Source organism: Cicer arietinum, chromosome 4, assembly GCF_000331145.2.
Source record: "Cicer arietinum cultivar CDC Frontier isolate Library 1 chromosome 4, Cicar.CDCFrontier_v2.0, whole genome shotgun sequence".
Taxonomy (NCBI): Eukaryota; Viridiplantae; Streptophyta; class Magnoliopsida; order Fabales; family Fabaceae; genus Cicer; species Cicer arietinum.
Genome location: NC_021163.2, coordinates 6,831,684 through 6,848,920, shown reverse-complemented (window position 1 = coordinate 6,848,920; position 17,237 = coordinate 6,831,684). Strand labels below are relative to the sequence as shown.

General features: G+C 27.8%; 1 protein-coding gene and 3 non-coding genes across 4 annotated transcripts; all 4 read right to left on the bottom strand.

Annotated features, from left to right (window-relative positions):
* Positions 1-6,484: 6,484 nt before the first annotated feature.
* On the bottom strand, positions 6,485-7,704 carry LOC101496416 (MYB-like transcription factor EOBI). The gene is made up of 2 exons (XM_004495828.4): positions 7,250-7,704; positions 6,485-7,129 (listed from the first exon to the last, which is right to left on the bottom strand). The coding sequence occupies exons 1-2, from the start codon at positions 7,570-7,572 to the stop codon at positions 6,625-6,627; spliced, it is 828 nt and encodes a 275-aa protein (XP_004495885.1). The 5' UTR covers positions 7,573-7,704; the 3' UTR covers positions 6,485-6,624.
* A 3,477-nt stretch (positions 7,705-11,181) lies between these two features.
* On the bottom strand, positions 11,182-11,284 carry LOC113786398 (small nucleolar RNA R30/Z108). Its single transcript, XR_003472681.1, has one exon. It is a non-coding gene; the product is annotated as a small nucleolar RNA R30/Z108 (small nucleolar RNA).
* A 141-nt stretch (positions 11,285-11,425) lies between these two features.
* Positions 11,426-11,536, bottom strand: LOC113786426 (small nucleolar RNA Z107/R87). The gene has a single exon (XR_003472710.1). It is a non-coding gene; the product is annotated as a small nucleolar RNA Z107/R87 (small nucleolar RNA).
* Positions 11,537-17,132: 5,596 nt separating this feature from the next.
* On the bottom strand, positions 17,133-17,235 carry LOC113786399 (small nucleolar RNA R30/Z108). The gene has a single exon (XR_003472682.1). It is a non-coding gene; the product is annotated as a small nucleolar RNA R30/Z108 (small nucleolar RNA).
* Positions 17,236-17,237: the final 2 nt, after the last annotated feature.

The following is a 17,237-nucleotide window of genomic DNA, read 5'->3' as shown; positions in this document are numbered from 1 at the left end:
AAAAATTAAAATAAATTTGTTACTAATTAGTATTTCAATCAACTGTAAATTTAATTGATAATATAAAAATATATTTGAAATGAGACGCATTTGATCTAGAATGATAGACAAATGGATTAGTATTTGTAATGTTAGAGATGATTTTGAAATATATTATTACCGTGTGAAACTAGTTTGATACCGTGTAACTTTTTTATGGAACAAAATGAATAAATACTTTTTATAATGATTTTGTTTTTTTCCTTCCCTTTATGCAAAATGTACCTAAGTTATAGGATGGGCGCCAAAAATTTATCTAGAACTAAATCAGGTACTGGCCGTAGCTGAGAAGGAAGAAAGGAGTCTGGGGACCCATATTCCAAACTATGATGATATCAATTTGTATTCAATTTGCAAATTGGCTTCATTATCAAAAATAAAATAACAATGTACATATTGACTTCAATGACTCGAAAATAATCCAAAATTGGGATGAATTGTGGCATGGCGGGAGAAACTTGTTTAAGTTCATAGCTGTAATCCATTTTCTAAATGCCCAAATGGTTGTGGTCGACAGAATTTTTATATATTTGGGATACACATTTATTTGGAAATGCCAATACCATAGTATATATCTGAAGAAACAAAAATAGCCGTGTGGGAAAGGACTTTTTTATTTTTATTTTTCAGATTTTGGAATTTTATTGCATCCGGTTTATCATACAAGTTGGTCACACAATTGGATTGTTAATTTTAGGAGAATCTATTTGGTTCCAAAATCGTTTTAACTATATTAAGGTGAAAAGAAATACAACTTATTATATTGGAATGGAATAGAAAAAAATATAATTTATATACACTCATTGTGATTTGTATACTTAGTTTTATAACTAAGTTTTAAGTAATAATAAGATAATAAATGATAGGACAATAGTAAAAAAAATAATTAACTCAACTTTACAGAATATTTCAACTCTCACAACATGCATAAAGATAGATTTTGTTAATCTTTATGACATATATAAACTTTGTTCAATAAAATACGTAATAAATGATACATTTTTAATAAAAATAAACTTATTGTCATCATCTCAATTTTTGAAAAGGAATTGTAAAAATAAAGAAGAGTTTGGAAGGGAATGGTTTAACTTCGTCCAACTCCTTTTTCGTTTTGTTTTTGAACTCTCAAATTGACAAAATTAAATTACTTTCTTGTTGTGGCACCTATCCTAATTCCTACTACTCATGTCTTGTTGTTAGCTACAATCATAGTAATAGTATTAGTGTGTGTGAAATCTTTAAAAATGATCAAATTAGGGGAAGTCCCTCATCCACACACACACTATTTTAAGAGCATCCACACACATATGTAGTGTATGAACACAATTATACACACATGGATTATATTGAACTTTTAAGTACTAGCTTGGACACCAACACACTATCTTTCTTTCCTCTTTTTTATTTATTTATAATTATTTTATTTTCCTCTTCTTCAATTTTAAAAATTCATTTGATTGGAAAATGAAAGATTAAATTATAAATAAAATAGACTTTAATGAAATGTAAAACTAAAAGAAAAAAATATCACATCAAAACTTGATATCTCCACTGTGTTGTATGAGAAACTTGAAAACTTACCATTTGCCATCAATAGGTTTTCTTTCAGTGATTGCAATCATTAAATTAAATCTAGAAACTTAAAATTCATTTATATAATCATCCAATATTCATTTCTTAAAAAATATTTCATTGATAAGATAGAAAAATAACCAATTTTCTTGACAGCAAGATTCATTCACTTACACCGTAATTGTTTGTTTTTTAATCGTACTTATTTTCTTTTTATTTTGTTTTGTTTTTAAATTATAATTTTGAGTTTCTCATTTAATATTCAAGTGAGAAGTAGTTTTGTACCATAAAAAAGAAAAGAGTTAAATAAGTGGTTAATCCCTTTAAATAAACTATATTGCATTTTTAATTCTTCTAAAAATTTCTTTAAACAATGGTCCATTAAATATTCTTTATTAATAATTTTGATCTCTGATTTTAAATTAGTTCATATGTATCATCTGAATTTTTTAACGACCCTTTGCATGGATATTTGAAATATTATAAGAATCTTTTCTACAAGAATTTAATTTTCTTTAGTAAGAGATGAGTTAAATATGATTTTGTAAGTTTTTAGCGTATACAAATTCATATTTAATTCATATTTTGGTAAAAAAAAAAAAATCTTTGTAGGACGGATTCTTATAATGTTCTAAACATACTCTTACAAAAAATCATTTCACAAATTTTAAAAATACACATGAATTGTTTTAAAAGTATGGACTAAAATTGTTGTTTTTTATTAAAAAAAAAATTGAAAGATAATTATTTAAAATATAATATATTTGTAGAAACGAAAAACTTATTTAAACCAAAAGAAAAATAACATTTGGGTAATAGGATTTTTTATTTGGAAAAGTATATTTTTAATTTTTTTCTTCCAGATTTGAGGCGTGTAGTTGTGGAAGTGTGTCTCAAATCAGTAACAAACTTGGAGTTAGTTATTATTATAATTGAATTAGTTATGACAAATGTGATTATAGTTAGTTAAGCAATGTGCCATTAAATATTATAATTGTAAATGCAAGTTGAAATGGGTTGTAGAATGTCATAGCTGGAAAACTGAGAGAGAGAGACATATGCAATTCAAGATTCATAGAAATTCAGAGATTAAATATCAAGAGAGAAAAAGAAAGATAGTGAAAATACTAATATTGCTGGTTTAGAAACATTGATAAATAATAGGAGATCAATCTTTAGAAGGTCTTAATCTTGTAAAGTTCAATCATTAATAGTGGACTAATCTTGTTTGTTTGCTCATGATGCATGTCTCATCAATTGAGACTGAACACTTCTTCTTTAATCTTCGTTTAATTTGATTGAGAAAACTTTTTTTCGAAACTACAGAAAACGGAGAATGATAATCAATCTCTGTTTTCTGGTTTTCAGAACATTATTTGTTTTCAGCAGAAAATCAAGAATGTTCTCTGTTTTCGTTTTTTCATCTGCAATTGTTTGTCTTCTATTTTGTTGGTTCATTTTTGTTGCAGATTTTGTTGGCTAACTTTTATTGCAGATCCCAATATTATTTTACCAATAGTAACGTGATATTTGTACACAATACATGAATAAAGTTATTTATTATTTATTATTATAATATATGGATTAGACAATCAAATATATTAGCAAAAAATTTATTAACAAAATAAATGTAGAATTTAATTTTCAATACATTGTCGATGTACAAAATTTTATATTTTTAAAAAAACCACAACCACAATAATTTTTTTATTTCGGTTTGTTGTACGACAATATGAACTATGAAGTCAACGTGTCGGAAAAAAAATCAAATTTATTTATTTTCCAAAATGATTTATATGAAGCAAAAAACAGATTTTAAAACACGTAATATATTATTGAAAACAACTAATCCTATATTAATTGAGACACTAAATGATTCTAGTAAGAACATCAAAAGAAATCTGCATAGCGATTTCTTAAAAACTTCTATATAATATTGTGTACTGACAAAAAGTTCTTGCCTCTTTCTTTCTTCTTATATGATATATACACATTATTATTTATCAAATTTTTCTTTCCTATGGTAATAATATTTTATTACAAGAAAACTTTATTCTTGTTTTTTCTTAACACACAAATCACAATCCAATGTCTAATAAAGGAGTACAATGCATTAAACTAAAAAAGGTACTCCATCTCAAACAATAGATGTATTTGATATGAAATTTATATCAAATATATTAATTTTTGTTAATAATACATAAGAACAAATAGAGCAACAATTTAAAAATATTTAGACATCTTACATTTTAGAGCAGATGATAAAACAACTTAACATTTTCAATATTATAAGTTCTATGTTTTAATAAACTTTAATTGTGGCTGGCTTCTTTCTTGGGTATCTGCTGTGTGCTTTTTTTACCCACAATATATACATACATGTTAATTGTTTTATGTCCTATAAAAAAATAACTTGATCCTAGAATATATATAGAAACATCGAAGTCTAAAGTGAGGTTTTATACAACCTATAATAGTATAATAAATTTTACACTTTAAAATATATAATCATTTATAAAATTAATATAATCAATTTTATATAATATTTTTTTCAATTGTAATATAGTCAATTAATTTAATATTTATTGAAATAATATTAATTTTAAATAAAAAATAGTTTTAATTCTGAAAATATTAAAATTAGACATTTTTAATCAAACAAAAGAAATTAAGATCTTTTTATTAGTTAGTGGTGGGAACGCTTTTCCATTTCCTTAGCCCCGAATTATGGTGCAACGCTTTTAGGCCCACCAAATGAGACGAAACGTCCCTCAAGTCAAGTGAAGCCTAGTACTAAACAAAGAAGAAATCCTATGGTTCTGCTTCTGTCTTTCTGCGGGGAAATAAAAGGATCGGTTTAGTTTTTTTTTTTTTTTAAGCAATATAAAAACTTTTTATTTTATGAAATTTTGAAATCAATAATTAAAGATAAAATAAAATAACATTAATTAATTTTGTTAATAAGACTTAATGCAACTGACAATAATGATTTTATTAAACATGATATTTTTATGTGTTTGAATTTAGGATTTTCACTCTTAGTGTATAAACTATCAATCTTATTAGATATTAGCTGTATCTTTTATGTCACTTGAAATTACTTTGAATTTTGTAACTAAATATACTAATATTTATTAGTTGTATATTTAATATCTTAAATGTTAGGGTTAAATAAATTTCTACTCACAGTAAAATTTAACTATTTTATTTTTAATTTTTATTAAAAAATTCATTACTTTTTAATTTCTTAAAAAAATTTCTTTTTCTTTTATGTCTTTTATTTTAAACTAACAATTGTGTATCTTTGAATTTTTTTATAATGTTTTTTGCAATGTTTAATACATATTTAACAACTTATGTACAAAAATTTAGATTTTTTAACAAATTATAAATTAAATAGCTTGCTAAAAAATTATAAATTTTTGTAGATAATTTTTTTATAATATCCCAAGTGTTACTGCAAAAATTATTCAAAATTCAAAAGATACACAATAGTTAGTATAAAATTAAGGACCAAAAATGAAAACAAATTTTTTTAAAATACTAAAAGTTGATGAGTTTTTTTATAATGACTAAAAAAAAATAATGAAATTTTATATGGACTAAAAATTTATTTATCTTTAAAAAAACTTTTGTTTCCCCCAAAACAAAACCATTTTATATTTCACTCAAATTTATTTATTTTTTGATAAAATTTATATTTCACTCGACATAAATTTATTCTAATAAAAATCCAGATATCGATATATTTGAAAGAAGAAGCTATGTGAATGACTATTTGATCAGAATTTAAGGATGAGATGAGATTCATTGGTAATAGTGGTGTCTGCAAATACTATAACATTTAAATCAGTATATAAATGAAGTGAATGAGAGAAATAAAAGAGCCATACCTTATAATATCACAAAACATGACTTTTATAATGTGAAATAGAGTGATATGGAACTTTAATCAGCTCGTTTTAAATTTTTAATAAAATGATTACACAACTTCGAAAACAATTTTACTTTATTTGCTAATATTGGATCTTAAGAAACTTGGTAACATTTTCCAAAGAAAAATAGGTGTTGTGTTTGAACCGGGATATATGAGGTCAGCTGTGACCATACAAGCGACATTAAAAGGTATACTAGTAAAGAAATCAAATTATACACGTTGACTGCCCAAATTCTCAATCACGTGTGAACGACTCTAGACTAGAATAATATATGAAGATTCATATTTCAAGGTGTTCGTTTCAAATGTTGCGGCACTTAGTGCTTCTAATGAGAAACCCATTGAATTTAAACCAAGTAATACTGTTAATTAATATTATAATAATTTATTGTTTTAACACTGGTTCAGTGATCCCAGTCTTCATACTCAATTTAGAAATGTCAAACTTCCTACCACGTTTTTTAATCTACATGCTTCTAGAGTATTTGTTATAACTTAAATCACAAGACGAACTAACGTTGAAAATTAAACCATAAAACAAACAGAGGACAAGTCAAAACTCAAAACTCACACCCATGTAACAAGTAGAGTTTAGATCGAAGAAGTGTTATATGTCCAACATCGATATCCCGCTAACGAAATTGATTCTTTTAAAATAATAAATTAGTAAAGTGAATGAATCAAAATCTCACGATAACACGTAGATTAAATACAATTAATTTTATTTTCTTAAATTATTTTTAATATTTATGTTCATGTCAGCAGTTTGATTATTTTTTACCTATAAATATTTCATAGACTCACATATACAAGTCCTTCCACCATAGTGTAGCTTGTGAGTCTCAATATATTTCAAACTAATTTGATTTTCTGTTTGTCTATAGAAACAAATCAATTTTTTATTTAGTAATTAATAATCAGAGAAATGAACTACAATTGCACAATTAAGGCTTTTATAATATATCATGTAAGAGTAGGACAATTACAGACAATGAGTCACTTAACAATAAACGAGTCACTTAACAATGCCACTAAATTAAATAAAATTTAACAATGTCACTTAAACTCTAACTGGATCATAAATCAGCAAGTTGCTGCTGCAAGAAATATAAGTTTTCATCAGTCCACAATTCTGAACCACCAAAACCATTACTCTGTTCAAATGGTTGGATATCATAACAGTTCCACTCCTGCCACGTTGATCCCAATTCCGCACTATCCATTAAATCATAAGATACGTTTGATTCAGAGAGACTGTGAGGTAACAGAACATCAACCTCTGACGAGTACGACGAAACCTCAGACAACATGAGAGGATTTGTTGTCCCACAAGTTTCACTGTGAGCTTTAATGGCGGTTTGTCTTTGTCCATATGAATTATTATTAGGAATTGCAGTTCCACTACTTGATTGAATCCTCTCTATGAGACGTGGAATCCAAACAAAACGTAAAGTGTCCCTAAATTGTTTGCTGTTTACATCACATTTGAGTTGCTTAGCTTGTTTCACCACTCTAGTCCTCCAGTAGTTCTTTATTTCATTGTCTGTTCTTCCCGGTAATTGTTCCGCTATCTTAGACCACCTGCATTAAACAACACCAATGTCATGTTAATTAATTGAAATTACATCGATTTTATTTCACTGCGACCGCAATTTAAACACAAATAAATCAATCAATGACATGGTTTAATTGTACACATACCGATTTCCCCAACGAGAATGGAGATCAAGAATCAAGAGCTGTTCTTGGAGAGTGATGTTCCCGTGTCGAACATTCGGACGCAAATAGTTCAACCATCTTAGTCTGCAGCTTTTTCCGTTCCGTTTAAGACCTGAGCATCGAGCAACGGAGTTCCAATGACCTTCGCCGTGGACGGACACATAGTTCATAAGAAGAGTGTCCTCATCCTCTGTCCATGGACCTTTCTTCATTACCATATCTTGTTCACTTACATTTGTTGCTGATAAGCCACAATCTGATAAACTTCTCGTTACATGAATACTGGTTTTGTACATGCTATCCATGTTGTGTTAAATTCAATCAATGTATTGGCTTTGGAGTAATGAAGAGGTGGTTCTTAAAAAAATCTTAGGTTGCTCTGTTAAGGATATTAACTTGTAAGAAAATGTGATTATATAGAGAGAATTTAGGTGAAGTTGACGTTGGATTTAGGAGGATCTGCACTTTAAGAACTGAGAATTTGTCAAAACTATATAAAGTGAGGGGCTGCGATGATAGCTGAATACTTTCGGACACAGAATAATTAATTAATGGGTTAAAGGAAAATATATTAGTTATTGTTGGTTATGTTTTGGCGTATTTTATTTTGAACTTGGTATTCGGAGTTGACCCTTTGACTTATTACACGCATATTCAACTGAGTTTACAAAAATAATAATTTTTTATTTTATTTTATTTTATTTTCAAATAGTCAGAACTCAGAAGGCTTTAATAATAATCGGTCGTTTCAGGAACCAAAATGGTTCCTGTATCTGACTGTTTCAGGTCAAACTTCCTCCCAAGTTGCCATTATTTAATAAAGCTACTTGGTACATATACTTTTTCTTAGGCATAGTCGTTTGAGATACTGAAAACCTATGAACTTGTATGTAAAGAATATTTCTTATTCTTTCAACTAGTTTACTGCAAATAATTTAATTTCATATAACAAAAGCACGAAGAAGAAATAGAATAAGTAATTAAGAATGACAATTTTATTTTGATTATCATATTTGATGTGATTCAATGCAAATTAATACGTAAAATCATATTGCAGTTTGGTCACACCAGTAAATACTCGTGCATTTGTGATTTGCACGAGTCGATGGAATTTTGTTCATTTGCTGTATTGGCAATTTGGCATTGTATAAATAAATGATTAACTCATATTTTAATTACTTAATAAATTTTTTTTAGGTTAACAATTTATTATAAAAAAAGAAAAGAAAAATAATTGAAGGGCATAAACTTAATTCAGAAAAGAAAAAAAGAAAAAAAGAAATAAAAAATATCAAAATGTTTTATTAAATCTCGTAGATTTTCTTACTCTAGTGGAAATTATATATTATAGTGTTTTGTGCATCTGTTTTTTTTACTTGCTATAGAAATCATCTCCATAGAAGGCTTTTCATTAGTACTAGAATGATGTTTTTACTTTTGTGGCATCTCTGTGATTTATTTTGCAAATATCTTTATTTAAAAAAAAAATTAATATGTTCAAGTTCTTAGCAATCTAGATATTTTATATGTAAATTATTATCAGTACAGTAACATTTGAATATGTCTTATTTGACACCATAGCATTTGAGTTGATTTTCAAATCAAAAGAGATTGAATAATTGTGAACATTGTTCTCCTATAACATTATATCACCATAAAAAACTAAAAATATACATATCTCAATATTGATGATCATTTTGTAGATAATTTGTATCAGAACTAGATAAGTTATAACCAAATACCTCGTGAATTATATTTTTAGGACCCTGTGCAGATCGTACCTCATAATTCTCAAGTGTCTCTGGAATGGTTTTTGATTTCCCAAAATCAACCGAGTTCAAGTCAGAAACTTCTCTACGATTTTTATCAACAAAAATATAATTACTCGTACGGCAAACATTTTTACTTGTGCGTTCAATTTCGATATTGCCTAGAGCAACATTAATGCTTTTAGAGGCATACTTATTTAAAACTAAAACACCTTCGATAAATTGAGGTATTATATTAACATTATAATTTTTGCGACAATTGTATATGGATTGCCTAACAACTTTACAAAAAACGCATTCCGTTCATGTTCAACAAGAATGTGATTTCTCAACTCTTGTAACTTGTCTAAATCGATCAAAATTCGAGTAAAATATCACAATGTTTTTTAGTTGGTTGCTTCATCAAGAGATAATTGGGTTCCATACCTAAAGCAATTATGAAAATAATATTTGGCCTCCAATATTCTTGAGGGAGTAGGTTTTTAATGTTTTCAAGAGACTAAGTAATAATTTTGTCAAGAAACATAAATATATTTGAACTATTTTAGGGACCAAATTGACCCTTAACCCTATGCAGATAGGGCACTCAACTCAATCAGTGATGATCCTAATTGTTTTTATAGTATAATTTAACTTTTAAAAATTACATTGATATCCTTAACTTTTTACGGTCTAACCACTCTAAAAAAATTTATTTGTACTTTATGTCTACAATACTCAAATTATGAAATTAGTAATACCACTAGACATTTCTCTATATCTTTTCTTTATCTTATCTCTAAACATAGTAACCTTACTTCTCTTATCTCCTTTCCACACCTACATCAAATCCCCTAATTCTCTCGTCTCCTCTTTGTTCTCTGAAAAGATATTTGTGTGAATAAGTATAGAATGTTGTCTCAAAAGTAAAATTATGATCTGACATGATTTTGAGAAAACTTGTACATATGAATTTGATTGAATGTATGGAAGTAGATAAATTTTATAAGAAAAAAATATGTATCTTAAAAAAATTGAAAAATGAATAATTATTAACTGTGACAAAGTTATGAAAATCAAATCATATATAAGTCTATAGATTACTTTATACAGTATTGTACAAAGTTATGAAAATCAAATTATATAGTTTGATATATATTACTCTATACAATATTGTACTTTTTATTTATCTATTAAAATTTTGGTCACTCAAATGTTTCAAAGCTTTCCCTCTATTACCAAATCCAAATTGAAAACTTTGGTACAAGAGAAAACTCAAAGAAGACTAGGTTTCAAATTTCATGTTCCAATTGTTCGAACACTTTTCAAACTGCCGAGAGAAGCAAAGGAGAATTCAATAAACCAATAGGTGTTTATATTGTTTAAAGTTTTTTACGCAAAACCGACAATATAATTCGTTGAAAGAATGATCATATTTTACCTAATTAATCAATAATAATTTTTTATGTATATATTATTTTATTTTATTGGGTATATTTTATTCTTGCTTCTTCTTTTTCTCTCTGTGGTGTAGAGAGATGGAGCACAAATAATTATTTACTGATTTTTGTTTGTATATTAAATGATCAAAATTGTTGAATTCTCTATCTCTCTCCAAACATAAGGTAGAAAACGAGGGAGGAAAAGAAGAGCATCTAAAACTGATTTTTGTTTGTATAAATAAATGATGAACATGGATAAGAAACTTGTCACCATAGCACACTAAATAGTTCATAACTCCACAATATCCATCAAAGTTAAATGTTTTATTCAAGTATGTTTTATTCAAGCATCTTAGTTTAAATGGGTGTAATTTGTAGCATATAAACATATACACAACCCTTGAAATCCTTGTTTTTTATTAATCAGGCAGATATCGAATTTTGTAAGTGTAATTTTACTTCTTTAAAAGGATTTTTTTACATATATATATTATCGATAAGAAAATAATTATTACTCTTATCATTAATAGTGAGAATCATCATAGACAAGAATGCGAGTAGATTTCTATAGACAAGAATTCAAATAAGAATGAAATATTATCACACAACTAGAAATAATTTTTTGGTGATTTATCCGTCAAATGATTGATTTTCCGATCCGGCAGCGAAAAGATCAAATCACATATAAACAAGGGAGTAAAGATAAAATTAAAAGGGAAAAAGATCACTCAGTGATGGCAATAAGATTTAAGGTTCGATTCAGCCAGCAAATTTCCTCAACTTGAAATTTCAGAAGAGGGAGCTTGTCTATCTTCATCGCGAATACTCTTTCCCCCGAATACACACAATTAGCAACGACGATTTTGAAAAGAAAAGTAATAATACGCGGCACATGTTATTTCATTTACAAAATAATAAAATTATTTAAGAAAGAAAAGAGAGAAAGAATAAATTAAAAAAATGGAAAAGATCACTCAGTTATGCGGGGTTATCGACACGCAAAGTAGCCACTCAAAAGAGAGAGGAACCGTGCATTCCGGTCTGTTGAGCTTGAATTTTATGTGGTCATCACCGTGATCTCTTCCAAATATTGTAAGCAATTCATTTTTAAAAGAAAACTAAGAACAATGTAAAATTAAAAGGCAACATTTAACCTATTGAGATGTAGACGAAGAAGTACTCAACAACGGTGCTTTGACACTGTTGCACATTTTCTGAATTTATAGCAAGTAATTTTAGGGTTTGTGGGCAACGCTATAGAGATGTAGGCAATTCTTTGGAGAAAATTTTAATCTGTACCCCCATTTTTAGATTTATACCCCCACAATTTTAAGAAAATGCAAAAATTACCGTCCATCTTTTTTTATTATTTCACAAAATTCAAAGTCACTATTTTATTTTACTATTTCATCATTTTTGGAATAGTAAAAAAGATTTCTGGTAGTTGCAAATTTTCCAGTAACTTCCGAAAAATTATTTATAAGAATTTCGATACACAAAGTGCTTCCGTTACAGAATGAAAAAATGTGTGTACCGAAAAACTTTCTTCAACTTTTCCGGTATAGAAGGAATTCAAGTATAAATTGTAGGACGTACCGTCGTTTCCAAAAAACTTCATTCACAAGTTTTTCGGTATACACCGATTTTTTTTAAATTCTGTTGAATTTTTTAAAATTTTTGTAATGTTAACATATATGGATAACTCACTACTATTATTGGATAAAAGATGCGCTGATACTACAAATAGTGGATGAGATATCTAGAACCACTCCAAATATTTTGAGGTACACTTAGATGGATACACAACTTGATGGATCCTGTGAAATATCTTGGTGACATGGGTCACATATCCCAACCATTCAATATCTGCATCAGATAATCTAGAAAGAGCTGGAGGTGGCGGTGGTGAAATATGTTGAATATGTCCAAACTGTCTCAAACACCTCTCAAGTAGATATGTCACTACTGTGTTACATAGTCGGAGGTGTCAATGTATAACATGATATCGTCGAAAGAAATGACATCCCTATGGTTCTCCCATGGTATCCATATGACTTCAGCACGTGTCAATGCATCAATCATATGTCTATACTCATGGATCTTGTATTTGTCTTGTTTGTAGCTCCATCTATTCAATCGAGCAATGCACTGAACATCAGCACCCTGATCACCTCTTTTACAAATATATGGAAAATATTCGTAAATCCAACACTGTTGCAAATAAAAATAAATAAAATAATTATAAATATAAAATTAAATAATTATTTAATAAATTAATTATACATAATTAAAAATAAATCATAATTATTTAATACCTGTAGCACATACATGTATCCTCCTAATTTTTTGATATTGTAACAGCTAGCATTAGAGATGTATTCATAAAGGACTATCAGTGCAATACTACCTCAAGCGTATCTACTAGTACCATCCAAATCTCAAAATAAAAGGGAGGTATTTTGCATCAACTAATGTATGACTTTTATTTTCAAAAACACTACTCCTACTAGATTCAGCAAATACGCCCGAGCAGCACAATTAAATTGTTGTGCTGCACACTGCCTTTTGAATACATCATTCGGTCAATCTAGTTTGTAGTGTGCACCCATGATTTTTTTTTTCCTTCTTCCTCCCATATCTCTTCAGGAGGCACCCATAATAAAGTAATGGCAAGATTACATGTCATTATTTTATCTAGGTCAGCTGACATATTGTAGAACTCACCCCTAATTAGAACGCCTAATAAATTTGGCAACATCGTCCAAAGTAATCGTCATTTCACCAAATGTCATATGAAATGACAAAGTCTCTAGGTATCATATTTCCACAAAAGTAGAAATCAAGCAGATGTTAATCAGTTTCAGACTCCCCCATTGTTGTGGTCCAATCCCAGATAAATTCACCCATGTCTCTATACTTCGCGGAAGAACAGGTGTAGTAAATTGGTGCAATTTTTTTCCATGGGCAACAATTTTTAGCATTGGCCGCTCTTGCATATAATATTAAAATGCACCATAAATATAGAACATAAATAATAATTAACTTAAATACACCATAAATAATACACCAACTATTTAATGCACGTTAAATAATAATTAATTTTAATATTTTTAATACATTATAAATAATAATTCATTTAAATATTTTTAATAACCATAAATAATAATTCATTTAAATATTTTTTAATACACCATAAATAAAAATTCATTTAAATATTTTTTTAACACACGATAAATAATAATTAATTTAATTTATTGGACTAAACCATAGTCTCATCGACACATGATGCCGGTAACGAGTAAGGATCGACATATCATACAGCCATCTGAGATACCGTGTCAGCACACGTGCCTCCATGTGTATAGGTGCCTCCCCCTGTACATGTCCCTCCTCCTGTACAACTACCTCCTCATGTTTCTCCTATATAGGTACCTCCTCATTCTCCTCATGTACCTCTTCATGTATCGTATGATCCTCCAAAACGATAGATATATCAACCTGCTCCTCCAAGTCACCATCTTCCATAATAAATCGTCGTCTTCTACGGGGTGCTATCGGACGAACCCTTTCGAGAGCAACATCCATAGGAATGAACATTGTATGTTATGTATTCTTCCGACAACTTTACCGTCTTTACGTCTAGCCCTATCCACAAGAAAAAAAAAATTTGTTAAAATCAAATGAATTAAATAAATACTAATATATTAAAAATTTAAACAAACAAATTAATTTAAAAAATATTAAAAATAAATAAATAAATAAAACGACTAGAAAAATTGTGGATAAAGTTTTTCAGTAGCTTTCGGAAAAGTCACATCCAAGTTTGCCAATAGTTTATTTTTTTCGGAGAGCTCGAAATAAGTTTTTCGGTAGTTCCCGAAAACGTGAAATAAATTTTCTGGTAGTTATAGAAAACTTCCAAAAAAATTCCGAAAGTTTGTTCTATATCGGAAAACTTTTTTTAAGTTTGTCGGAGGGATGTTCTGTATTAGCAAACTTGAAAAAAGTTTTCCGGTCAAAATAAATTTTTTGACACGCATTTGTGTGTTCTGGAAAGCTTGAAGTGAGAAAATGAAAAAAAAAATAGTGACTTTTAATATATATGAGAATATTTTAGTCTTTTCATTTAAAATTTAGGGGTATATAGATAAAGGAGGGATTATAGGGTAAAATTTTCTTCTTTGGACCTCAAAACTTCTTTGGGCCTCATAATCAAAACATGTATTTTATTACATATATTAGTATTATTGTAATATATATATATATATATATATATATATATATATATATATATATATTAAAATTTATTAGGTATTTTATTTACCTTTTAAAACAAAACGTGTATTTTTCCTTTTAGATTAGAAAAATAAAATTCTATTTTTTAGGTATATTACACTCATTGGACTTGAATTAAGGTGCACTATACTTCATTTTATAATATCCACATTTGTCAACTGAGTTAGCACATTAAGATTGATTTGATGTATTGTGTAATATTTTGATTTAGTTAATATTAGAGATGCAAAATTAGTCACAAGTTAGCTACTTTAGTTAGGTGTTAGTTACAACTTAGTTATCTTAGTTTAAAATTAGTTGTTCTAATTTGGGTATATGAGTTTTATTATACGTACTATTATAATCATCTTTCTTATTTTATCAATACAAAAGTTATATCTATTTTTCTCTTTTTTCATGCTTAATATCAATATTTTGCATATTCTATCATGGTTTGAGAAAGCTAATTATTCTGCTATTTTGTTTCTAAAAAAAATCTTGAGAAAATTTTCAAATAAACTTAATCAATTTATCTTTTCTTTACCATTTGATTCTTGAAAAATTTGTTCATTTTCCTATATTTTCTCCATTCAATACTAGTTATTTATCATTTTTTTTTTCTTTCCTTTTTCAAATTACTAGTTAGAATTATCTCATGATGACCATGATAATAAAAACCATAGAAGGGTATTAAGGCAAACATGTTTGTCAACCAAATTATTTCAAGGTTTCTTCGATGCTTTGATATCAACATTGTTTCAATATCAACAACTTTCGTCAAATATGTAAAAGTTGAAGTCAAATCTATTTGTTGAAGATTTTTCAAGAAAACTAACAACATTTAGTTGCAAAATGATTTCTTTCTAGTCAAATTAACATTAAAAAAAATGCAAGCAAGAATTTGCATGAAAGCGTAAATTCTATATTCGACACTTACCAACAACCAAAAAGCAAGATTGTTCTTGTTTGTAAAAAAAAAGTTCTATAATTGAATTCTCATCTATAAGTCTTAATGACCAAAGAATTGCGCATGAGATTTCGATCAAAAATACACAAAAAAAGGTCTTGGTTGGAGGTATAAACTTAATTCAACATCTATTACAACAAAAAAGAGAAGAAACAACATTGCATTACAATTTTTCTTCTCCTTATTTCAAAATAATAATAAATCTAATAACAATATTTTAGTTATTTTATTCCGGCATTTCAAAATCCTTTAATCAATGTATTTTAGTGTTTTTCATTATAGGTATTACTTAGAAGTTAATTATCTTGCCTAGTTTAATTATTCTAATTTGAATATATAAATTTATTTTGCCTACTATTGTATTCATCTTTTTCATTTAATAAATTAAAAAAAATTATCTTTATTTTTCTCTTTTGCTTACTTAATATTATTTTGCATATTCTATTAGACAACAATATTAGTTGCTAGTATTTAATTTGAATTGTTAAAATTTGTTTTAGCGGAATTGATTTCGTGTTACTCTCTTTTAGGTTAAAATTTGGTTGTGTCTAACAAATAATTGCAACTATATGAAAATGAATTTGGATCCTTTCCTTTTCCTTCCTCCTTTTCTCCCTCATGTAGAGAGATAAACCCAAGCATCCAAATCCGGTTCTCTAACCATTGGCAAAGGGATTGGTTCACTTCTAACGATACATGGATTGGAAACTTGTCACCATAGCACACTAAATAGTTCATAACTCCACAATATGCATAATAACCATATGCATTATAGCTCGTCATACAATGTTTAATGTTTTATTCAGTATTTTAGTTTAAATGATTGAAATTTGTTGCAATGTTTAAATGGTTATTACTCTTATCATTAATTGTGATATTCATCATCATACTAGTCATTATCATTAGGAGGAAAAATGAAACTATAGACTAGAGTTCGAGTAAATTTCTATAGACAACAATTCAAGTAAGAATAAATATTATCACACAGCATGGAAATTATTTGTGAATTATTTGCAAAGGGAATATTCTCTACGGTGAAAAATGTTTAAAATTGTGTTGGTGTGCTCATAGACTATGACTGGAAAATGGATATAGAATTTAACAAACCGTGAGCAATGAAAGTTGTCCTAAAAATTATATATGTTTCGATTCAAAGGGTTGTTATGCTTATTTAAAACACACATGTAAAGAAACGGTCAATTACGATAGCCCTTCAAACAGTGATTTTGCATACACTGGATCCATAAATTTACCCATACTATATAAACTAGTAGACACAAAATGTAATAACGTTTAAACAGAAAAAAAATGAGGAAAAGCATATTTATGAAAAAAAAAATTATCCGTCAAATAATTGATTTTCCGATCCCGCAGCGTAAATATCAAATCGCGTATAAACAAATGATTAAAGATAAAATTAAAAGGGAAAAAGATCACTCAGTGATGGCAATAAGATTTAAGGTTCGATTCAGCCAGCAAATTTCCTCAACTATAATTATCAGAAGAGGGAGCTTGTCTATCTTCATCGCGAATACTCT